Source organism: Halichoerus grypus, chromosome 3, assembly GCF_964656455.1.
Source record: "Halichoerus grypus chromosome 3, mHalGry1.hap1.1, whole genome shotgun sequence".
NCBI lineage: Eukaryota > Metazoa > Chordata > Mammalia > Carnivora > Phocidae > Halichoerus > Halichoerus grypus.
In genome coordinates, this window is record NC_135714.1 from 59,765,388 (window position 1) to 59,790,378 (window position 24,991).

General features: G+C 42.3%; 1 protein-coding gene and 1 long non-coding RNA gene across 4 annotated transcripts in view; one reads left to right on the top strand and one right to left on the bottom strand.

Moving 5' to 3' along the window:
• Positions 1-10,455, top strand: part of THAP6 (THAP domain containing 6) — a 26,660-nt gene extending 16,205 nt beyond the window's left edge. For 2 of the 3 annotated variants that reach the window (XM_036109354.2, XM_036109356.2), the window contains one exon: positions 5,070-7,861. In XM_036109354.2, coding sequence (XP_035965247.1) covers positions 5,070-5,324 — 255 coding nt within the window. In that variant the 3' untranslated portion in view covers positions 5,325-7,861. Of the gene's footprint in view, positions 1-5,069; positions 7,862-10,364 lie in introns of those variants that run through there. The other variant, XR_013446382.1, reaches the window with a different exon arrangement.
• On the bottom strand, positions 9,355-18,956 carry LOC144381352 (uncharacterized). The gene is made up of 3 exons (XR_013446384.1): positions 18,426-18,956; positions 11,477-11,605; positions 9,355-9,595 (listed from the first exon to the last, which is right to left on the bottom strand). It is a non-coding gene; the product is annotated as an uncharacterized LOC144381352 (long non-coding RNA).
• Between the last annotated feature and the right edge of the window lie 6,035 nt (positions 18,957-24,991).

Sequence of the window (24,991 nt, forward strand, 5' to 3'; positions counted from 1 at the left end):
CCAATCTGATAGCCTGTGTCTTTTGATTGGGGCATTTAGCCCATTTACATTCAGGGTAACTATTGAAAGACATGAATTTAGTGCCATTGTATTCCTGTAAGGTGGCTGTTTCTGTATATTGTCTGTGTACCTTTCTGGTCAATGTTACTTTTAGGCTCTCTCTTTGCTTTGAGGACTCCTTTAAATATTTCGTGTAGGGCTGTTTGGTGTTCGCAGATTCTTTTAGTTTTTGTTTGTCCTGGAAGCTTTTTATCTCTCCTTCTATTTTCAATGACAGCCTAGCTGGTTATAGTATTCTTGGCTGCATATTTTTCTCGTTTAGTGCTCTGAATATATCATGCCAGTCCTTTCTGGCCTGCCAGGTCTCTGTGGATAGGTCTGTTGCTAATCTAATGTTTCTAGGTTACAGACCTCTTGTCCCGAGCTGCTTTCAGGATTTTCTCTTTGTCTCTGAGACTTGTAAGTTTTACTATTAGATGTCAGGGTGTGGACCTATTTTTATTGATTTTGAGGGGGGTTCCCTGTGCCTCCTGGATTTTGATGCCTGTTTCCTTCCCCAAATTAGGGAAGTTCTCTGCTATAATTTGCTCCAATATACCTTCTGCCCCTCTCACTCTTTCTTCTTCTTCTGGGATCCCAATTATTCTAATATTGTTTCATCTTATGGTATCACTTATCTCTCGAATTCTGCCTTCGTGATCCAGTAGTTTATCTCTCTTTTGCTCAGCTTCTTTATTCTCCATCATTTGGTCTTCTATATCACAAATTCTCTCTTCTACCTCATTTATCCTAGCAGTTAGAGCCTCCATTTTTTATTGCACCTCATTAATAGCCTTTTTGATTTCCACTTGATTAGATTTTAGTTCTTTTATTTCTCCAGAAAGGGTTTCTCTAGTATCTTCCATGCTTTTTTCAAGCCCAGCTAGTATCTTTATAATCGTCATTCTGAACTCTAGTTCAGACATCTTACTAATGTCCGTATTGATTAGGTCCCTGGCAGTCGGTACTGCCTCTTGTTCTTTTTTTTTGAGGTGAGTTTTTCCTTCTTGTCATTTTGTCCAGAGGAGAATAGATGAATAAGAGACAAAATGCTAACAGGGCAACAACGACCCCAGAAAAATATACACTAAACAAATCAGAAGTGACCTTCCAGAAAGTGGTCACTTTTCTGTTCAGAGAGTTGCTGCTATTCTTTTCTTCGATCTCCTGTTGAGTTCTTAGGTGTTCAGAATGGTTTGATACCTATCTAGCTGAATTGCTAGGACCAGATGAAATTTAGGTCTCCTACTCCCCTGCTCTCTTGCTTTCAATCTGGAGGTGTCTTTGGGTCTAAAATGAGTCTCTTGTAGTCAGCATATCAATGGGTCTTGTTTTTTTATCCAATCTGATAGCCTGTGTCTTTTGATTGGGGCATTTAGCCCATTTACATTCAGGGTAACTATTGAAAGACATGAATTTAGTGCCATTGTATTCCTGTAAGGTGGCTGTTTCTGTATATTGTCTGTGTACCTTTCTGGTCAATGTTACTTTTAGGCTCTCTCTTTGCTTAGAGGACTCCTTTAAATATTTCGTGTAGGGCTGTTTGGTGTTCACAGATTCTTTTAGTTTTTGTTTGTCCTGGAAGCTTTTTATCTCTCCTTCTATTTTCAATGACAGCCTAGCTGGTTATAGTATTCTTGGCTGCATATTTTTCTCGTTTAGTGCTCTGAATATATCATGCCAGTCCTTTCTGGCCTGCTTTATCCCTGGTAATGTTCTTTTGCTCTGAAATCTATTTTCTCTGATAGCAGTATACCCACTTTTTTTCTTTTTCATTAGTGTTATATATTGGTAATCGTTCCCAACTTATGGTGATTCAACTCATGATTTTTCAACTTTACGATGGTGCAAAATCAATGGACTTTCAATAGAAACCGTATTTCATGTTTTTAATTTTCATCTTTTCCTGGGCCAGTGATATGTGTCACTATACTCTTTTATGATGCTGGGCAGTGGCAGCAAGCCAGTCAGCCACACGATCACAAGGGTGAACAATCAGTACACTTAGAACCATTCTGTGGCCATACAACCATTGTGTTTTTCACTCCCAATAATAGTTTTCAATTAATTACATGAGATATTAAACACTTTATTATAAAATAGGCCTTGTGAAACCCATCATAGGTGGAGGAAGGTCTGTATCTTTTTCCGCTTTTTACTTTCAACCTATTTGGTTTGTTTGAAGTGCATTTTTTTTAGGTAGCTTATACTTTTGGGTCTTGATTTTTTTAATCTAATCTGATAATTTCAGCCTTTTACTTGGGTTATTCAGACCATTTACACTTAATGTGTTTATTGATATTGTTCGGTTTAGTTAAATCTGTCATCATATTTGTCTCCTACTTGTTCCATTTGTTCTTTGTTCCCATTTTCTTCTTTTTCTGCCTTTTTTTGGACTAATTGAATTTTTTTGGTTCCATTTTATATCCTTTTTTTGACTCATTGGCTGTAACTTTTTGTTTCATTTTAGTGGTTGCTTTTGAGTCTATAGCATTCATCTTTAAATTATCAAAGGCTATACCCAAGTGATATTATTCTACTTAACACATATTATAAGAATCTTGAAATAGTCTACTTTCATTTCCCTTCTCCCAATTTTTGTGTTACTGCTATCATACATTTCACTTTTACATATGCTATAAACCCCACACTACATTGTTAGAATTTTTGTTTTAACAATAAATTATCTTTTAAAGAGATATAAATAATAAGAAAAAAAGTCTTATACCTTACCCATGTAGTGGCCATTGCCAGGGCTTTTCATTCCTTGGGATAAGTCTGTATTTCCCTCTGGTTTCATTCTGTCTGAAGGACTTTAATTTCTTACAGTGCAGCTATGCTGGTGATGAATTCTTTCAGCTTTTATATTTCTGGAGAAAAATCATTACTTAGTCTCTGTTTTTGAAAGATTTTTTCATTAGGTATCAAATCCTAGGTTGATAGTTTTGGAGATTGTTTTTAGTTCTTCAAAGATGTTGCTCCACTGTATCCTCACAGGCATTGTTTCTAATGCAAAATCTGTCATCTTTATCCTCTATATATCTAATGTTTCTTGTTTTCCTTGCTTTTAAGAATTTTTCTTTCCCAGTGGCTTGAATAATTTGATTATGATTTACCTTAGTTTAGTTTTCTTCATATTTCTCATGCTTGGGATTTTTGAGCTTCTTTATCTGTGGGTTTATAGTTTTCATCAAACTTGGACAAATTTTGGCCAAGGTTTCTTCAGATATTTCATTCTACCTCAACATTTCTTTCCATTCCTTCAGGGATTCTGATTGCATGTATATTAGGCTATGTGAGTCACACTACCACTCACTGATGCTCTCCTAATTTTTTGGTTTTTTCTAGTTTTGTTTTTCAATATTCCATTTTCTCTCTGTAGTCTATTCTGGATAGTTCATATTGCTGAGCCTTCACCTTCACTAATCTGCCATTAATTCCCTCCAATGTATTTTTCACCTCACACACTGTAGATTTTATCTCTAGATGTTCTATTTGTTTCTTTTTTATATCTTTCATGTCTCTGCCTAACTTTTTGAATATATAGAATACAATTTTAATAACCTTCTTAATTCCCTTATGTGCTAATTCCAACATTTGTGGCAGTTCTGGGTTAGTTTTCATTGACTGGTTTATTTCTTATTATGGCTCACGTTGTCCTATTTCTTTGCATACCTGATAAATGTTGTGTGCTGCACATTGTGGATTTTACTTTGCTGGATGCTGGATATTTTTGTACCCTGTATTCTTGAGCTTTGTTCTGGGATACCGCAAAATTATTTGGAAACAGTTTGATCCTTTCAGGTTTTGTTTGTTAGGCAGGACTAGAAGAGTGTTCTGTCTAGGGCTATTTGTTCTCCACCACTGCGGCGAGACCGTTCTGTATACTCTACTCAATGCCCCGTGAATCCTGGAATTTTCTAATCTGGCAGGAGTGGGAATAGTGGCCACGCCCTCTGAACACAGAGCACTGCTGGTCCTTTCTGGTCATTCTTTCCTCAGCCTTGAGCAGTTCCCTACCTGTGTGCACTGAATACTAGAAGGGGAGCCTGTCAGGATCTTCAGAGTTCTCTCTCCTCTCTAGTATTTTCTCCTGTGAATGGTAGCCACTTTGGTCTTCCTGGACGCTCTGCACAATCTTCTCAGTCTCCCGAGCTCTGCAGCATACGCACTCTCCCAAGGCAGTAAGCTGGGGCAGTCGGCCATAGGGCTCACCTCTTAGTTTCCCATCCCTCCAGGATTGCTGCCTTCCTTGCCTGATATCAGTTACCTTCGTAACCTTTTTTTATGCCTTTTAGCCACGTGTTGGGTTTTTTAGATAGGAATCCATCCAGTCTCTGTTATTTCATGTTGGCTACAAGCAAAAGTCCTCTTTGCTAATTTTAATATTAAATAACAATTTTTCAAGATTATTTTATAGTGCCTTTTTAAGATATGTCACTGTTACTTTCCCTATATTCAAATGAAAAAAAAGTATACCCGGCAAACTTAAGCATAGCCATAATAAATATCAAGAGAGCTTAAATTCTCTCTCTAAAAACCGCAAACCAGAGTCCTCTCTAAATATATAACACTCAGCCTGAGGACCTGCTCAAGTGCTCCTTTTCTGTCATCTCCTTTAACATGAATATTCATCAATATAAAATAAAATAGTTGAAAGTGTAATGATTGAAGATTTGTTGGTAGGTAAAACATAAACTTAGCAGCCCCACACCTAGGGAATGAAAGCTGGATAGTCATTACAAGTGTCATGTTCATAGCAGATACTTACCCCCCAAGGAGCAGTGCCTCCCCTCCATAGATTCTGTACCCCTCATGTTACGCCTAGCCTTAGATAAAGGAGGGAGGCGCTAGGCACCCAAAATACTGCTTTTACCTGCATCTTCTTCCTGTGTTCTTTAAACCTCTAAGTATCGCCAACTTAAAGATATCTAAGCATTGTGAATGGAAGAACAGCTGAGGCCTAGCTATAAACTTTTATGTTAACTACTTGTCTCTCTGGTTTAATAACTTGGTGTTTATGTTTTTAGGAACATAGCTACAGTGTAATGGACAGTCCAAAGAAACTTAAGCATAAATTAGATCATGTGATCAGCGAGCTAGAGGATACCAAGAAAAGCCTGCGGAATGTTTTAGACCGAGAAAAACGTTTCCAAAAATCATTGAGGAAGACAATCAGGGAATTAAAAGATGAATGTCTCATCAGCCAAGAAACAGCAAATAGACTGGAAGCTTTCTGTTGGGAGTGTTGTCAGGAGAGCATAGAAAGAGACTATATTTCATGAAATAATTCCATGTTATGTTCTACCTAAAATTAACATTGGTACAGCTTTTTAGAAAATAATTCTCATTTGCCATCATTAAATATTATCCATCATTTAGAGTGCTTCTTTGGATCTCCAATAGCATTATGCATTTAGTTGTTACCCAAAGATTTTTTTTGAAGATGTACAGAAATGTGTGCTAGTTATCATGTTTTTGTGTGATTTGTGACAATTATGTTTTTATAGACCTAAACTAGTGCCAGGTCACTATCGTAAGATGTTAAAAGATCAAGAAGATTCCACAGGACTTAGGAAATGATATCAAATTAGTCACATTCAGCAATGGTAGTAGGAACTGGACTCTGCTTCAGCAGCATCAGATTTTTGGCTTCAAAAGAGTACCTTTACTTATGTATGCTTTATGGTAAGTATGTTGAATTATACTTTAAATGTATTTTACTATAAAGTAGAATTCATTTATAACACATGTCTATCTTGGATCCAATCCAAGGTGCTTTTGTTATTTGTAATACCAAAAGATTTTTTTTACATAGCATCCCATAGTCCTGACCCTGAGAATAGCATATGGTACAGATCTGTTGGCTTTTAAAGTTGTTCAGAACCAGGTTGAGAAGACCTCTGACAAGGTCTCAGTTTTTCAGTACGGTACATCATTCCTCCCCTCTAGGAACACTTTGATATAAGCCCACATCAGTTTAAAAAGCGAAAAAGGGTACTAAATCTGATTTTTAAAGGTTGGTTGTGGACAGTTGTTCTGAACATTTTGTTTCATTATAAAGGAATGTCTTCAAAATATACACGCTAGTACTAGCTGAATATTTTTAATGCTCCTTTTTATTTTACATAAAGTAATATTGCTGACATTTCTAAAATACAAAATATAGGTGAAATCATTAAAAAATAATGATTACAGCTCTTCCAATTGCGATGGGATTTGGAGAAAGGGTTAGAATATTTTCCTGTAATTAGGAGAGTATACTATCCAAAGACTTTTATTTAAAGAAAGAAGGTAAAGCAGCAGCTTTAGAATAGCTTCTAACTGAATATACAAAAGAAGAACCCTTAGCTAATTTTTGATCTAAGTGTCAGAAATTTAGCTTTTCTTCTAATTTCTTATTAAGAACAACTGAAATTAAGAGTCAAAAATACTGTGGATTAGAATAAAAATTACCAGCCCACAGCCAAATTCTACTTTGAAACGCATGTACATATTCAAACCTCGTTCAGATGTCTATGCTATAGTAGTTAGAATTTGAGTATCAATTGTTTCATTGTGTCAACTAGAAGTGAATTGCATTTTGTGCTAAAATGTTCATGGAAATGTTGTGTTATATTAATATCAGTAAGGATATGGTCACTTGAATTTTCTTTGTATTCAAGAATTTTCTACGTGTTAATGCATGTTATATTTTTATGTAGGATTCCAAACCTTCCCTCTAAATGGGAACCTTCCCACATTTCAGAGGTCAGAATTATATTAAGAAGAAACACTGAGGTCATATCTTTTCACTACCTAGAAAAAAAATCTCATTAGCTACCCATTATTTATTTTAGTTATTTAACTTTGAATTAATAACGGACATTCGAAGGGGAAGTTTGGGTATGATCTTAGGTTTTATAGAGATACTGTGATAGAGATGGAGACTATTTTTGAGTATAAAAAATTAAAGTCAGTGGACAGTGAAGAAAAGTAGGATCGATCCAAACACAGTACATCCAAATTCTGGCTCTCTACTGGCTGCTTAGAATGACTCCAGCCTGAGAGACCTTTCCAAGAGTCAAAGCCCAGTTTGAGCCTCGGTCACAGTCGCCACAGTCACTTTTACCACTTGTGTTCACAGTGAACTCAGCCCTTGTCTTCTTTGTCATTGGGCTTAGTATCACTAGAGATAGGTGACTGAGAACAAAATATTGGTATCATCAAAGACCCGGAGCTACCCATTTGCTCTTTATTCTTATGGAGAAATGATTACCAATAAAAATCGGACATAAGAAATAGGGTTCTCCTCACCCGCCACCCCAAACAAATGCCTAGCCTAGACACAGTAAATACCTCAGTCCTCTGTTCCAGATATTCCAGCCTAGCCCAGGGAGAAACGGTCCTGTGCAGGGCAAACCAGTCACCCCATCCAGAGATGCCTCGAGCAGCTGAGGCCAGCCTAAGGGTTTCACTTTGCTTTAAAGCTTAGAGTAGCCTCTGGATCCTGGAACAAACCAATACACCAGTTAAACCTCAGCACCAGATCAGGTACAAAGGACTTGACATGGCATTTTTCTCCATATCAAGTTTAAATAGCTAGAAATAGACTTTGGTTGCTAAAGATAATCACAATTATACCACAGTCTTTGAGAAAAGGTGAAGTGTATTAAAATATATATTTAGTTTTTAAAAAGGGTAAAATATTACAGAAATAATTGAGGAGTGAAGAATGCATTATTCATTTGAAAAATAAAATATTTTCTCCCGTAATGTATGTGGGTTTTATACAGTTACCCAATAAAATGAGCAGAGAAAAATAAAGAGTATATATACTGTGGTTTTGCTTTCATTTCTTCTGTACTTTTTCCCTGCACCAATACCTCTAATATCGTAGGGTCTCCTACGTTAGATGACCCAAGTGGCAGACCTGCTTTTACCACAATATGGATGTGCCATATTAGAGCCCTTTCCTGCTTGGGTTTCACTCAAAACTGGCAGCCTTTCGTGTCACCCAGTGTAACAGCTGAGAGCAGTATTTTTAGGTGTGAAATGTGCTCCCTTCTTTATAGTGGGAGATGTAGGTCATAATAATTTGTCTTTTACTTCGGAGGGGATATTTTAGCATGCCCCTGCTCCCTGGACACTCCTCCCCCCAAATTTTACTGATACGGTAGGCTTTGGAATGCATGGGTTTTTTTTTTTTAAGATTTTATTTATTTATTTGACAGAGAGATAGAGAGAGAGCACAGGTAGGCAGAGTGGCAGGCAGAGGGAGAGGGAGAAGCAGGCTCTCCGCTGAGCAGGAAGCTGGATGTGGGGCTCGATCCCAGGACCCCGGGATCATGACCTGAGCTGCAGGCAGCCACTTAACCGACTGAGCCACCCAGGTGCCCCGAGTGCATGGTTTTTATCTCACCCTCTAGAGCACATGTACTTTATCAAAGCCTCAGATTTACAAGTCACATCTTGCTCGTGCCATTGGATTAATATAATCCATCAGTTTGGTGACCTCAGTGACTCTCTGTAGAATGTCTACCTGGTCTGGGTCTCTTTCTATTATATTAATAGAAGCCAGAGAGTTACATGGCCTTGTTGTTCATTCCATGTGAGTGTGAACTGTTCGTGATCCTGTTTTACAGGGATGGAAAAACATGTGCCCGCCAGATAGGTAGTTACGTACGACGTACCCATAGCCATGTTAACCTGCTCTAGCAGGATGTCACATCTGGCGTAGCATCTGTAGTCGGGGCTCCTCCTCCATTGAATTTGCCTTAGTCCGCTGTCATCTTGCAGGCTCTGTCTAAATTTTGCGGAATAAATAGAGCTATGATGAAGACTACCACTCCTGCATCCGGTATGTAGGGCTGTCAGGGTGGCACCTTAGCCAACTCCACAGAAAAATCTGAAGCTGAGCTGGTGAGGAGAAGGAGTTGACATAGCAGACCCGAGACTGCTGTCCTTAGAAAGGCCTGCCTACAGGGTTGGCTCTTGGCCGGCATCTGGTGGCTTCAATTTCGAGAGGATTCCCACCCTTCCAAACTGAGAAGAAGCTCACTGTGCCTAAACTGTTTGTAGAAACAGTATGGTTTATAGTGAACACCTGCTTTCCTTCTGGGAGTCTGGAATTTGGGAATGTGTCAAGCAGGGCCCCTGCCTGTATGACGAGCCACCAATAAAACCTTAGACACTGAATCTTTAATGAGCTTCCCTGGTGGACAACATGTCATACCTGTTGTCCAATTCAGTGCTTGTTGAGGGCCTGAGTCTGCATCCAAAGAAAGAACTGCTCTATCCGTAGGAAGATCAAAGGTGTAATTGGCTCCTCCATTGGAGCAATGGGGGGAATGTGCTAGGCAGTAGCTGAGCGGAGCCAGGTTCCAGCTCCTGGAGGCAAGCCTGGGTGGGGCGTGGGCTGTCTGCACCCATTGCCTGCCTTCTCATAGGCCTCACGGCCTTCCTTTCATATCGCTTCCTCACCCTTCAGCACAGTTCTAACCATTGTTGCAGCATCTCTCACCTTCCTCCCCGCTGTGCTTCTGGTCGTGGAATTGGGCCTGACGCAAGACAGGAGCTGGCAGAGGCAGAAAAGGAAGAAAAAAAGGTCAGATCAAGACCAGGAGATCCAGGAGCAGAAGAAGATACACTTTGTAATCAAAGAACCACATGGGAATTAGTAGCACTAGCAACAGCAGTTTAAGAGCAAGTGCTGAACTGAGCACATTCAGTAATTCTACGCATTTCTCAAGTGCCAGGAACTGTGTGTCAGGGAGTGTGCTGGGCACTGCAGAAACAACAAAGACCCAGTTCCTGTCCTCAAGGAGGTTACAGACTAGTAACAAGTTCCAGACCCCGAAATCCGGGGACAGCAAGGAGGGCGTGTTAGGAGAAGAATGGGCTGTCTGAGGCCTTTCTCCGAACCGCTGTGCACTACTTTGTAGGACCACACACACGCTCGGATTCACATCACAACTTCTTAAAGCATCAGTCCAGGAGTCTCATTCTCAGTCGTCTAATATTTGTCTTTGGCACATAGAGAAGTTTATAGACTAATAACATTCAGTGCAAAAACCCATCACATGTATGGCTTTTAAAGCCCCATACCCTATCGTGAGGGATACAAAAATGATAAGATGAAGCTATTCACAACCTACAGGGACACAAAGTATCTAACAAATGCAGAGAAGTGGCCAGTGTGGCAGGACTGTGGCAATTAAGGTGCCAGGACTGGGAGACTAATGGAACCTCCAAGTTCCAAAATGGAACATTAGTGTGTCAATGTGGGCGTTTTTCAATTCTGTCCCAGGACCTGGATTCTCTCTCTTTTTTTTTTTTTTTAATAGAGAGCAAGAGCACAAGCAGGGGCAGCGGCAGGCAGGAGGAGAAGCAGGCTCCCCGCCGAGCAGGGAGCCCGATGCGGGGCTCAGTCCCAGGACCCTGGGATCATGACCTGAGCCGAAGGCAGACGCTTAACCGACTGAGCCACCCAGGTGTCCTGGACCTGGATTCTCTTTGTACCTCTTCGGATATGAGAGTAGAAGACCAAACCACCTGGGAGAGAACCAAACAGACCTAGGTTCAAGGCCCAAGCCTGCCACTTTATTACATGTAGGACCAAGTTACTGAAACTCTCTGAGCATTTACAAAGTAGTAATATACCCAGTTGTGGTGAGAATTGTATTTAATTGTGTGCAAAATATAAAACATACAATGAGCTTTCATATATTGTTTTTCTTTCTTTAAATCCCATGCCAAACGCATGGAAAAAGAAGATTAGAACAAGGAGAAGGGCAGAAGCAAGAGGGGAAATGCATTTCATAGTGAACTGATGATGGTACAGGCGACGGTGGCCTTAAATAAGCTTCTCTCTGTAGGGTAGCTCAGAAGCAGTCCCTCTGAAAGAGAAAACTGTCATCACCATTCTCCTCTCCATCCTCCCACCTCAGCCCTGAAAAAGCCATTCAATCCAGATTAAATGTCTCATTTGTTCATTTGTTCCTTCAGTTTCATATAGCATCTTAGTGCTGCTCAAAATGTGGTTCACGGACCAGCGTACAAAGTAAGGAGCGCGCACCAGAATATAAATCAACTATGTCACGAAGCACAGTTCAGTTAACATTTGTTTTAAAGATTTTCATATATTTATTTGAAAGAGAGAGTACAAAGGGAGAAGCAGACTCCCCACTGAGCAGGGAGCCCGACACTGGGTTCGATCCCAGGACCCTGAGACCATGACCTGAGCCAAAGGCAGACGCTTAACCGACTGAGCCACCCATGTGCCCCTTCAGTTAACATTTTCAGACCTTTTCCCATGAATGAAACAGTATAATGCTTTACGTTCTGGACCAAGTGCATTATCATCTCATTCTGGACCAGTAAAAAAGAGTTCCGAGGCTAGCAGCTTGGAGGAGCACTGCGTCAGAGTATCAAGTCCCCAAATAGTCTTTGAACTAACCTTCGCTCCTTTGTGGTAGTCAGCAGCCGAGGAGTCCCGACAGATTTGTGTCCGATGATAAACTTCCCAAATCCCTGTGGTGGAGCTTGTGCAGTTGAAAGATATCGCATCTGACTCAGCGGATCTGACCTGGGGTTTTTTAAAACAGAAAGGTTTTATTAAACAACGCTAGTGAAGTGTCTAGGCGGGGCCGGCCGCTGACCACAAACACAGATGAGCACCTTGTGGAGACGGGCATTCAGCTACAGACCTGCCAGCAAAGTGTACTCAGCAGACAAGTTAAAATGGATGGTCCTGGTGCTTATAAAAGAGGTTGATTTTATAATGGTCCAAAATGTTGCCAGGCTACACACAGTTGAAGGAAATTACCTCTGAAATCATGAGGATTTCAACAAACGTTTTGGTTGCCACTCTCACTATCACGCACTGGTAGATGGGTCTTAAGAGTAGAGAATGTCTTACTAAGATGTACATTTCACCTTTCTGTGGCCATCAACGTGATCTGGCCATATTTTGTTGAAAAAATGGGAAACAGTTTTAACCAGCAATAAAATAAGGCTATCGAAAGGCTCAAACCCACTAAGGCCCCCATAGCTACTGGGAAATTTTAGAGTGAAATGAAAATGCATTCTATAAATCTAAAAACAGTTTCAGCAAGTTATTTTTAAATGTGCCCTATGGCAAAAAAGCTCTGCGTGTGCCCAGAGAGGGCTACTGAAGGACTGCAAGAGCAAAAAATGGAAAGCAGCTCAAATTCTATCAAGTGATGATAAACTATGGTGCACCCAGATAATGCAATAATAAGCAATAATTGAAAAGAAAGAGATCAATCTATATGTATTGGCATGGAATGAAAAGGCATTTTAAGTGGAAAGAAATAATTTAGGGGGACCTGAATGACTCAGTCGGTTGAGTGTCCAACTCTTGGTTTCAGCTCAGGTCATGGTCTCAGGGTCCTGGGATGGAGCCCCACGTTGGGCTCTGCGCTCAGCGTGGAGCCTGCTTGTCCCTCTCCCTCCCTCTCTGCTCCTCCTTGTGCGCTCTCTCTCTCACTCTCACTCTCTCTCTCAAATAAATAATCTTTAAAGAGAAATAATTTAGATGGCAACTCAAAATAGCCCATTTATAAAAAATTTTTAAAAACCCTTTACAAACAGTTTCTAAGTGTGTGTGCAAACATACAGAAAAAGGAATCAATATATGTCAAACTGGTAAAAGTGGTTATTTCTGGAGAGGGGAGCATATATTTCTGTGACACACAGAGAGAAAGGGAGAAGACGAAGGAAAAAAGGGAGGGGAAAAAATTCTAACAGCATTCTACAAATGTAAATCAAAACCGTTTCATCTCTGAAAACCTAAGGGTTGCTTGCTATCAGCCCTCATCATCTCCTTGAGACATTGGCTAATGTTGGATCCAAGTCTTGAATTACTACCACTTCCTGTGCCACCTGGATATTTCAAAGAACTCTCTCAAACCCCTACCAGCTTAACTATTGAGATGTACAGAAACCACTCTCTGGGTAGGTGTGGTTACAAGATCATAGTTAGCTTGCCTGTGATTGGTCACCTAGCAGAACCCTAGGGGAAAACAAAAAAAACAAAAAAAAAAAAACAAAAAAAATGTCTTCATCCCCTGTTAAGAAACTTCCAATGAAGGGGCGCCTGGGTGGCTCAGTCAGTTAAGCGTCTGTCCTCGGCTCAGGTCATGATCTCAGGGTCCTGGGATCAAGCCCCACCTCAGGCTCTCTGCTTAGCAGGGAGTCTGCTTCTCCGTCTCATTCTCCCTCTGTGCTCGCTCTCTGTCTTTTCAAATAAATAAAATCTTTAAAAAAAAAAGAAACTTCCAGTCAAGCTTTCCAACTGACTCAATACCTCAGAAAACTAAAACACATGACTTCAAAGTCTTATACCTGGAAAGTGTTGCACACTCTCACAGAGTATTTCACAATTTTCATAAATCCTCATATTTTTGCCTTTTCTTTGTCTTGTTTCAGATATCCAGGTTCTAGAGGAAATATCTGTCTGAGGCAGAAAATTATTATTTTTCAGTAATAATGATAGTTAACATTTACAAGGTGCCACTTTCAATTCAAAGTCCTTAAAGGTAATAACTTATTTAACCTCACAACAACCCTATGAGGTAGGTACTATTATTATTCTCATTTTATAAAAGGGTGAGGGAATTAAACAGAAAAGTTCAGTAACTTGCCCAAGGTCTCACAGCTGGTATAATGATACATATTCTCATCATTATACAAAGAGACACGTTGTCAACCGTGATCTATAACACCAAGCCCAGAGATTTGGATTCACTAAATGTGAATTACTATTGAACATTCCCAGGACCCACAGGCTAGGCTTCAAGCATTCCATTCAGATGCTCTGTGTGGGGCATTTAGAGGCTGAAGGATAAAATGTGACCTCGTCCTGTGTCTGAAGCTGGGGAAAGCCCAGAGTTACTCATCACCACAATCTGGATCTGTCTGATGCCACCACCAAGCATAAACCAGGCAGCCGAGCACTCAGGGTGAAGTCACCTTCCCACACACAGGGGCAAGACGTTCAAGCATCCTTGGGTTTCACCTGCTCAGGAGTCTGTCTAGTCACCTGGTTGCCCTCAGCGCTTGGGAAGAATGCATGGGATGATAAATACATTGATCCTCATCTCTGTCAGTGCCTTATCTAACCACTGGAATGGAGACAATTTTCTACTCTGTCTACACCTATAGTTTATAAATAAATACAAGAGAATAAAAGTTAATGGTTCTTTCCTAGCAACACTAGGCTTAAAATAGAATCTTCATTCCATATGTGCTTTGCTACTATGAGATTGTGTAGGTTATATTTCAGAGTTTTAGCAAACCACATGCAGTCCACTGTATGGCTTCAGGTACAGCTGGACCCAGGGGTTCAAATTGCTGTCCTCATAATCTGGTATCTCTCCACTCTGCTTTATCAGGGAGGCCCTCCCTTCAGGTAGGCATATCTCTTCCCAACTTCAAGTTCAAAGGCAAGGTATGTGCCTCTTTTCCAGTCACTCATAACGAAAGTCCCAGGATTCATTTTTACTGGGCCTGATTGACTTGGCGTCAAATGCCCATCCTGAAACAATTGCTGTGGCCACAGGAATGCTATGTTAGGACTGGCAGGCACAGGTTACAAATAATCCCGGAGCCAGGCGAGTAATGATATTGGTTCCTCAGAGGGAACTCAAGGTTAGATAATCAGAAGAATTGGGATGATTCTGGGATGGGCAAGCAAAACATGGCACTAGAGCTCAGAGCAGAGCATGGGCTCTGAGAGGTGTGGTGATGGGGACATCACTCCAGAGTGAAGATTTTTGTGTTAGTAAATCTCTTCGTGTGTGTTTGTCTACCAGGATAAAGGGGAACGGTGGAGGAGTATTTTTAGTCCTTATTATGATTGTAGTAGATAAAGCTGCCCTTAAGTACACAATTTCATTAAATGGGAAGCATACAGAATCATTTTATCATTATATTTGGCCCTGAAGTTAGATCCTCTTCCTGATCTCAGGACAGAATCATCCTCTAACTCACTGTACACCAGTCATTCCCATTCATTCATTCATATGCTCATGCATTCATGCAGTCTGGAAGAATCTACTAAGTATCTGCCACATGGACAGCACTGGGGGTCATCTTCAAATAAATGACACTCTTCTAAGCAGCGTTCCACCCATTCTCTCCCTATGGACTGGTATTCTTCCCACTAGTCCTGTGAAGTAGGTGCTTTCAACATTTCTGAGAGAATATAACAAACATTCAAACAGGGTGATTGTTTTAACTTTTTACAATGGGAAGTTCCAAACAAAAGTGGAGAGTATAATGAACTCAAATGCAGTCGTCATCCAGCTTCAACTATTATTAAACATGGGTGATCTTGTTCTATTTATATCCCCACTCACTTCCCATCCTCTTGATTATTTTGAAGCAAATCTCAGACAGCATATAATCTGTAAATATATCAGCATCTATCTCTCTAAAAGGTAAGCATTCTATTTTTTTTTCTTTTGGACAAGGCCATGTATCATTATTACACCTACAATAATCCCTTAATATTAGAAAAAAATGCAGTTCACATTTTCCTAATTGTCTTTTTTTTAGTTTATTTGAAATAGGACTCAAAGTCCAAACATTATAATTGACTTTAATCTTTTAACCTGTTGATTCTCCTCTTCCTCTTTATTTATTTTGCCTTGAAAAACAGTTGTTTTAAAGAGGGGCAAACCAGAAATCAGACTCTTAACTACACAGAACAAACTGATGGTTACCAGAGGGGAGGTGGGTTAAATGGGTGATGGGGATTAAGGAAGGCACTTGTGATCAGCACCGGGTGTTGTATGGAAGTGATGAATCACAAAATTCTACACCTGAAACTAATATTACACTAGATGTTAACTAACTGGAATTTAAATAAAAACTTGAAAAAGAAAAAAAAAAAAACAATTGTTTTAACAAATAAGTCTTTTGTCCTACACTACCTGGATGAATTTTAAGGATACTGTCACACAGCTTTCCCATCAATAAGTTGACAACCAGGTCTCAGGGCACACCTAGCCCAGTGATTAAGAATAAGAGTTCTGGAGCTGAACTGCCTGGGTTTCTATCTTGGCTCTACTACTTATTAGCCACAGGACCACCTCTCTGTGCCTCAGTTTTCTCATCTTTAAAATGGGGGTGAGAGGCACCTGGGTGGCTCAGTCAGTTAAGTGTCTGACTCTTGATTTCAGCTCAGGTCATGATCTCAGGGTCGTGAGATCAAGCCCCGCATCAGGCTCCACGCTGGGCATGGAGTCTGCTTAGGATTCTCTCTCTCCCTCTCCCTCTGCTCCTTCCCACCCTCCCACCCACTCATGCCCTCTCTCTCTCTCTCTAAAAAAAATAAAATGGGGGGATAAATTGTTTTGAAGATTCAATGGCTTGATGTATGTGCAATGATTAGAACAGTGATGCTTAGAATACGGCAAATGATAGATGAGGAAACTGAGGGTCCGTGAGGCAGAGTGGTCCTAGCTGTGGCTGCTAATTGGTGGCAGGGCAGGGGCTAGAACACAGATTTATCCCACTGCTTTAACACTGTTTCAAACCATTGACGAATAGGCGCTCTCTGCCCTTGATCAGGATGTTACTGCTATTCTGTTGTCAAATCACTAGGATGACTTTAGGAACCTTCTCCAGGCCTCAGTCTCCTACTCTGCAAAAATGGAGGAACTGGAGATGTGCCTGAAACTTGTTTTAGGAGAAATCCCAGCAGAAGACACCCTAGGCAGGCGTGCATGGCAGCCAGGCAGGCCCCACGGAGCAGCATCTTCAAATCAGTGCCAAGCACAGAAGCTTTCGATTCCCCACAGGAGCATCTGCCCCGCTCCTGACAGAGAACCCTGAGCCACCCCCAGGCCTCCGGGAGATAGTCCTCACAGCTAGGCCCTCAGCCTGACTCCGCCAGCACCCCTCAGGCTGCCTGACACGCATGAGCCCGCGGCACCGCACCCCTAATGGCGGCCTCCCGGATCCCTCACGGGCCGTGTGAGGGGAATGGCTCCCCACACAGCGTCGGCAGTTCCTGCTGCGGGAGACCAGCCTCACTGGGCATAACTGTAGCTTGCCTTTGCTTCTCCCAGTCTGTGCAACAGACAGGGCCTTTAGCCCGACGGGACTGCAAAGATGAGGGAGACCAGGGGCCGCCGGCCCGTCCCTCAGGCAGGCATCCTGCTGGGTCCTTGGCAGTGTGAACGGGTTCCGCAGAGCAGCCCACAAAGCCACAGGTGGACCAGAACAGTCCGGCCTTCTGAACATCGCTGGTCCAAACTGCTGCTGATGGTGGTGGTGGTTTGTTTGTTTTCCCTCTCAGACTTCCATTTCAATTAATATAGAAGGCTGGTTGATATTGTCTCCGTTTGAACTCTAAAACCAAAAACCATTTTCATTGTAGCCAAACCCAGTATCTTCAGAGTTTGAGCTCCTTGAAATTCTAAACACATTTTTAAACCACCAAGAAGAAGGGCAAAGGAGACCGCGGTCGGGGGGGGTGGGGGGTGGCAAAGCAGGGAGGTCCCCACTCTGAGAGTCTCCCCAAAATAAAGAGGTTCGACCTAAGTTAAAAGACAGGCTGCCCTGAGCCCAGGAGGGGCTGCTCTCCTCACGGGCATCTTGCTGAAGGATACGCGTTAGAAGCAGTGCAATGCTCACAAACCAGCCAGAAATTCCTCAAGTCATCCCACACATGTCTGGTCAAGGAGCACTTGGCCGTGCCTTTCATTATCCACCAACACTAAGGTTCTGCTTTAGAAGCATTTGGCTTCAGTCTCTTCACCTGTACTTGTCCCCTCAACCCTCAGGGCAGCAGGAATACATGTGAACGTGAGAGAGAGAGAGAATACGGTGTGTATTCATCAGGGTCCTCTGAAGAAACAGAATAGGATGTGTATGTAGAGAGGGGAAGATGTATTTTGAGGAACCGGCTCAGGTAATTACAGAGGCAAGACCAGAATCTGCAGGCTGGGCGGGCAGGCTGGACCCCTAGGGAAGAGCCCATGTTGCCGCTCAAGTCCCCAGGCCATCTGCTGCAGGATCCGCTCTTGCTCCCGCTCACGGGAAGTCAGTCTTTTGTGCTCTTCAGGCCTCCAGCCGATTGGCAGAGGCCCACTCCCAGTATGCCCGGCAACCTGCTTTACTCAACATCCACCAATTTAAGTGTTCATCTCATCCAAAAAACATCCTCACAGAATCATTATTTGACTAAACATCCAGGCACCACGTCCCGGCCAGGTTGGCAGGTAAAAGTAAGCCTCACAGGGTGCAAGTGGGAAGAAAAAGGAGATTAAATAGCCCCTGAGCTCAGATCCGAAAAGCAGGGCATGGCAGAGAGCTGAGACCCTGGGCAAAGCCACCTTCCTGCCCTCGCACCCCCTTCCCTGACCAGGACTCACCAGCCAACGAGGTGCTCGAGCACCTGTACACCAGCAGACCGCCTTGTCCCGCTCCCTCCCAGGCATCTGTCTGTGGTTGATTCTGGAACAGTTTACTGAGTGCTCACCATGTGCCAGGCACTGTGGCTCCAAGTGTAATCACGGCTCAGGTCTTCTGTATCCTTAAAAATAATTAAAATGGTAATCTTTATGTTGTCCATTTTATCATAATTAAAAAAAAAAAAAAAGACGGAGTCCTTGCCATCAAGGGTCTCAAAGTCCGGAGAGAGTGGACAGACAGAAAGCACAGTTTCAGTGTAGGCGTTACCCATGGTGAGAGAAAGCATCCAGAGACCCAGACCCACATCGGTACAGAAACTGCCCCTCCCTTCTGCTCATCCTGTCCTTCCTCTCCACTTTGGGCGGAGCTGCTCTGGACATGATTATCTCCTGGCCACCACCACCAATCGGGCTCCAAGCAGATCCTTCTTACTACCTAAATATGAAAAGCTCACTTCTCCAGTCCTGCAGCTTCGAGGTAGCACTCCACAGACTAATAACTTGGTACCAATGTATTTTTACTGTCCCAATTTTTCTTTATGGAAGAAGCAATAGTATAATAACTTTTTAAAACTCACTACAATCTCACCAGCTGATCATCCCCAATCTCAGCAGTCAAACGCTCAGACCAAAGGTGTGGTGTTGTCCAGGACTCCCGCGTCACTCATAACCTCCTTCCAATTCACCAGGAAATCCTATCAAGTCTACCTTCAAAATATGTCCAGAATCTCCCTATTTTGTTCACCTCCACTGCTGCCTCCCCAACCCATGTCACCATCATCTCCTCCCTATACTACTGGTATTTTAAGTTCTCCCCTTTTCCCCCAACAGTCTATTCTCTACAGAGTGGTCAGAGTCATCCTTTCAAAATGTACGTAAGATCGTGTCATGCCCCTCCGTACAATCTTCCAATGGCTTCCCATTTCCCTCAGGGTAATGATCTGGCCTCCATTTCTACTTGACCTCATCCCCTAGTCTGCTCCGGCAATCATGGCCTCCTTGCTGTTGTAGGTTACACACCATGCCTACTTCTGTCTCAGGGCCTTTGCACTGGCTGTACCCTCTGCCTGATACACTCTTCTCCAGATAGCTACATGGATAACTTCCCTAGCTCCCTCAAGCCCTTGGTCAAACATCATCTTCTACTTAAAAATGCAACACCGTCCAACATTTCTTACCCTGATTATCTTTTTATTTTTCTATACCACGTATTACAGAATCTTTTAACATTCTAACGTATTCTAACATGTTATATAATTTACTCCTTTTTTTTGTTTGTTGTTTATGCTCTGTCTCCATCCTAGTAGAATGTTAACTCAAGTAGGGCAGGTATTTTTGTCTGTTCTGCTCACAGATGTACCCCAAGCCCCTGGAATGGTATCTGCCACATACTGGGCGCCCAAGACATAGTTGTCGAGTGAATGATGAGGGCAAAGTGCACCTCCCAAAGCAACACTCCCCAGTCCCAAATGCCCTGCTTCTCTGGGCTCCAAACCAGGGAGGGGGAAGACATGAGGAACTTCCCTCTAAAAACGTCACAAAGCCTTCTTAGACTAGTGCTCCTTCTGTGACAACACATGTCACTACTGTATATTGGAAATTTTTTATCAGGGCAACCTGAACCCAGACAGTGGACAGAATGAGACATGCAAGTAATTCCATCTTGGTTGACATGTGGTGGGGACAAGTTCACGTGCCAAGATGCAACTGAACCATACGACCCTTCAGGCACCAACAACTATTTCCTGACAAAAAAAAAAAGGCATTATAAATATTACTATCTTTGTCGTAGTCTCAGGCATTTAGTAATAGAAAGTTGTTCTCTTATTTTTCACAGGAACATTGATTAGCTTCCGTCTGGTTTGTTGTTGTTTTTTTTTTTTTAAGATTTTATTTATTTATTTGACAGAGAGAGGCACAGCGAGAGAGGGAACACAAGCAGGGGGAGTGGGAGAGGGAGAAGCAGGCTTCCCGCGGAGCAGGGAGCCTGATGCGGGGCTCGATCCCAGGACCCTGGGATCATGACCTGAGCCCAAGGCAGATGCTTAATGACCGAGCCACCCAGGCGCCCCCAAACCTCCGTCTGTTAACAGACATTCTGTTTAAGTGACACATACGGGAGATTGACTGTGGGGCGGGAAGGTCATGTGGCACCACAGGAGTAATAGACACAAATGAAGGTAGTAACATCTCCAGTGGCCCAGGCCCCATGACCCCCACCTCTCTTCTTCTAGTAACTGTGCCCACCTGCCCTTCCCCAGCCACCTGACCCACAGGCTGGGCCACCCAGAGTTCTTCCCTGGGTTGTTTCTAAGTGGGGCTATCAGGGAAGAGCCTCTTTCCTCACAGACTGTTAAACCAGAAGGATATAAAACAAAAGATGCCATTAAAAGAAGAACATAAATGCACTAATGAGTTACTGAGTAAACGAATGAATTTCTGAAGCAATGTAAATACACTGAATTAGAAGAAAGAACATGAATTTTGAAGTTGGGAAAGTCCCAGTTCTGAATCTCTACCTTACCACTTAATATTTTTGAGTCTATGAGAAAGAAATGTAACTCCTCTTGAGTCCTACATCACCTCCTCATAAAATTATTGGGGGGGGGGGAACAACACCTAACACAAACCAGCTACATGGGCCCTTCCCCTTAAGTCAGTGTATTATGGAACCCTGAAATCAGACTCATGTTCCCAAAACACAGTGAGCCAATCTCTGAGTCAGCAGGTCTGATCCACAGAAAGCTTTATTACCAGAAGGGCAGCCCAACAGGAAGGCAGGGAATCAGTCCTAAGTCTGCCGTGCCCTGTTGGGCCTAGGAACAGTTTATGTATGATTAGCAAAGTATGCAGTGGTTAGGGCAGGAACCAAATGGGCCTGGAAACTTCTTGAGGAGGTGGTTGAAACTTCTCCAGGTTACATGCCCCTCCACATCCTGGCACCATCCAGGGGTCCTAGTTCCTTACCTGTTAACCTCATGTCTGATATCGGTTCTGCAAGACGGACGTTATCAACCTGCATCCCTCCCCTGGTCCTTGTAATTTACTTCAGAAAAAAGAACAAAAATGGGGCGCCTGAGTGGCTCAGTCAGTTAAGTGTCTGCCTTCAGCTCAGGTCATGATCCCAGGGCCCTGGGATCGAGCCCCGCATCAGGCTCTCTGCTCAGCGGAGAGCCTGCTTCTCCCTCTGCCTGCCACTCTGCCTATCTGTGCTCTCTCTCTATCTCTCTGTCAAATAAATAAATAAAATCTTTAAAAAAAAAAAAAAAGAACAAAAGGATGAGATTAATAATTCTTGCAAGGTGGCCAAGGAATGTGCCAACGTGCAGCATGTGAACTTACTATGGAGGGAGAAACTAGTACAGGCTCAAGCGAGAAAAACATACCTGGGTGCAAATGGATCAAGAGCAGTGACCCAGAGCCCTGAGAGCTTTCCTGATGTTGAGAATATGGACATTAGAATCTCACTGATTAGCCTTCAACTAAATGAAAAAGTGATGATTTGTAGATTTTTTGAAGTATATGACTGCAAAGATTTTTACCAAAATCACCACGTTTGAAATAAGTTTTCAGAAATATTTCCTTTTTTTAAGGTAAATAAAGACTTTTTGCAAATTAAGCTAACCTCACAACAGCTTCACTGATTTTACGTGTTGTTGAACACTTGGTTCCACTCAGTATATAGCATCCAAATAAAATATGGCAAGACTTAGTAACTATATACATCACCAATAAAGAAGTAAGTTAGAATTTTGTCATGGGACACCTGGGTGGCTCAGTCGGTTAAGCGTCTGCCTTCGGCTCAGGTCATGATCTCAGGGTCCTGGGGTCGAGCCCCACATGGGGCTCCCTGCTTCTCCCTCTGACCCTCCCCCTGCTCGTGCTCTCTCGCTCACTCTCTCTCAAATAAATAAAATCTTTAAAAAAATTCCTGTCAAATAAGAATACTATGAAATTTTTTAAAAATTCTGTTCCTTTTGATCTATCAGCTATTGGGTGCTACCGGAGATCTTAAGGTCCCTAATTTGGTCTCCTGACCCTGTAGTTTTGGTCTTGAAGCAACAGGACTGGAGGTTTGGCCCATCCTCCTAGGTCTCCATCAAAGCATTTCTATGTTAGTACTGGCTCGAGAAGCTTGAAAAATTAAACTGGTGAGGAGAGGCAGAGCAGATGCCTTTCAACCCTACTTCAGCTACCTGTGCTTCAGGATGAGAGCAGTCTTACTTGTGTCGAGCAGAGGGTGGGACCCGGCTCCTTGTGAATATACTCATTCCTACTTCTCGAACTCACTTTGACCGAAGGGAGAAAATTGGCTTTGCAGGTTGGCAAGATTTTGAAACTGATTTGATCACCCATGGCGGGCAAAAAGTCTTTCTCTTAATAAATCTGTTTCCATTGTGGTGTTCTTTTTAAACTGAAACTTGGTCCTCCTCTGTAGCAGTTTTCTAAAGGCTCAAAGAAATGATCAACCCGCTTCAGATGAGGTTGCACTATACGTTATTTTTTTTAACAGCAACACTCTTGGCTCTTGGGGCCAGAGATGACTTTGTCGTGGGGCACTGTGACAACAAAAAAATATCTCTAAACATTGCCCGATGTCCTCCGCGAGAGGAGGGAGCAAAATCCCCTCCAGCTGAGAACCACTGACCTATACAGATATTTTCATTCATTCCTTGGAAGAGCAAGACAAGGTTGAGGATTAGAAGCAGAGAGATACGGTTGTGGTTGGGATCTAAGTTAGAGACTGATGGAAGATAGAGTAAAGCCATTGATGAAAATAAATCAGTAATACAATTTTGGATATTCACCTAAGGAATTTGGATTTTGTTTTTTAGGCAACAGAGTATCATGAAAGGATTTTTAGAAAGAGAGTGGTACCATCGGATTTTTGTGTAAAGAACATTTTCTTGATCTTAGAATGAGAGAGGATTGAAACGACAATGGCTATCACAAAACTCTGACATGGTAACCATGTGAAATCCAGCCTCGGAGGTGGAAAGGAAGTGACAGCCCCGCCTGCTGATGGAGCTGACAGGGAGGCTCTCAGGACGCGTCATGCCCACCTCTTCTGTATGCTTTGAGTAGTTCTTTGGTTTCCATATCAACATCACCATGTGTGGCTTCCTTTGCAGGTTACCTTTTCAGGGTATTTTCACTTTATATATCCTGAGTTTGTTTGGTTTTTAGTCTTATTTGCCACCGGCTCTAGCACACACCACACCTTTCTTTGCCTGTTTCCTCTTCACACGGGTTTACGCGTTCAAAGGAACATCAGGGAATCTGATCCGCCAGCTCCAGGGCAGACCTAGCAGGGGAGCTTAGCCCCATTTGCATGAGTATCTTTTAAGTCTCCCAGAAAAATAATAGAACAAATTTAGGGTCTGGTGGTTAGATGCCATGCATTCGGAATTAATATTTTCTCAAAGAGAAGGGGGCAGAGTCAGCAGCCTAGGTCCACCTCTCCATAGCTTGTTCCCGGTGGGCAGGAAATTCATCCAAACAGAAGAATAATCTATAGTGTAGAGCACTACCTGAGACACTGGGTGATTATGTGATAGATAAATCTACCTGTCGGCTCTTCTCTCACTCCACTTCTCTCTCGTTCCTTTTGATATTATCAACAGAACAAAGGTTTTGTTATATACTTGAAAAAAAATTTGTTCCTTTTGAAGCTTCATTACTTCATAAATTGTAGGACAATAGATGCAAACAGGGGAAAAAATTACACCATTTTGCTTTTGTTATTTATTTTCATGAACATTTAAATGGAAAGCTCATCAGATATCCAATACAGAAAAGAAAGAGGATCGGAAGAAATAACACAAATCTCCATCAACTAAAAGTTTGGTTAGTGGCACCTGGGAGGCTCAGTCAGTTAAACGTCTGCCTTCAACTCAGGTCATGATCCCAGGGCCCTGGATCAAGCCCCACATCGGGCTCCCTGCTTCTCCCTCTCCCTCTGCTCCCCAAACCATGCTCTCTCTCACTCTGTCTCTCTCTCTCTCTCAAATAAATAAATATTTTTTAAAATAAATAAAAGTTTGATTAAATAATTTACAATAAATCCATAAAACGGAACACTAGGCAGTAGGTAAAGAGATTACATGGATCTAATTTGATTGGCAAGGCAATGTGTTTCCAGTGCAGGGGGCAAAGTAGCATATGACATGGGGCTATGAGCAAACGCCAAAAAAGATTTCTTGAGACGTTTTTGGTGCAAAAAGGTGGTTTTATCATAGCACTGGGACAGGACCCGTGGGCAGGAAGAGGTGCACTTTTGCTGTGTGAAGCTGGTGGTTATATGCTTCATGCTCAAGGGGGAGGGGACATGCAGGGAGTATTAGATCATAGATGTCTTCTTCGAGTTTCTACTTGTAAAACTACTTTCGCAAGATTTCTCTGGAGTTTATCATTCAGCTGGGTATTAGCTATCAGTGAGATGTGCAGACAGTCATGAGACCCTTTAAGAACGTAGCAGCCAGCAATATTTGATCCTTATCAGAACGATGCAGGCTATAGGTCAGCTT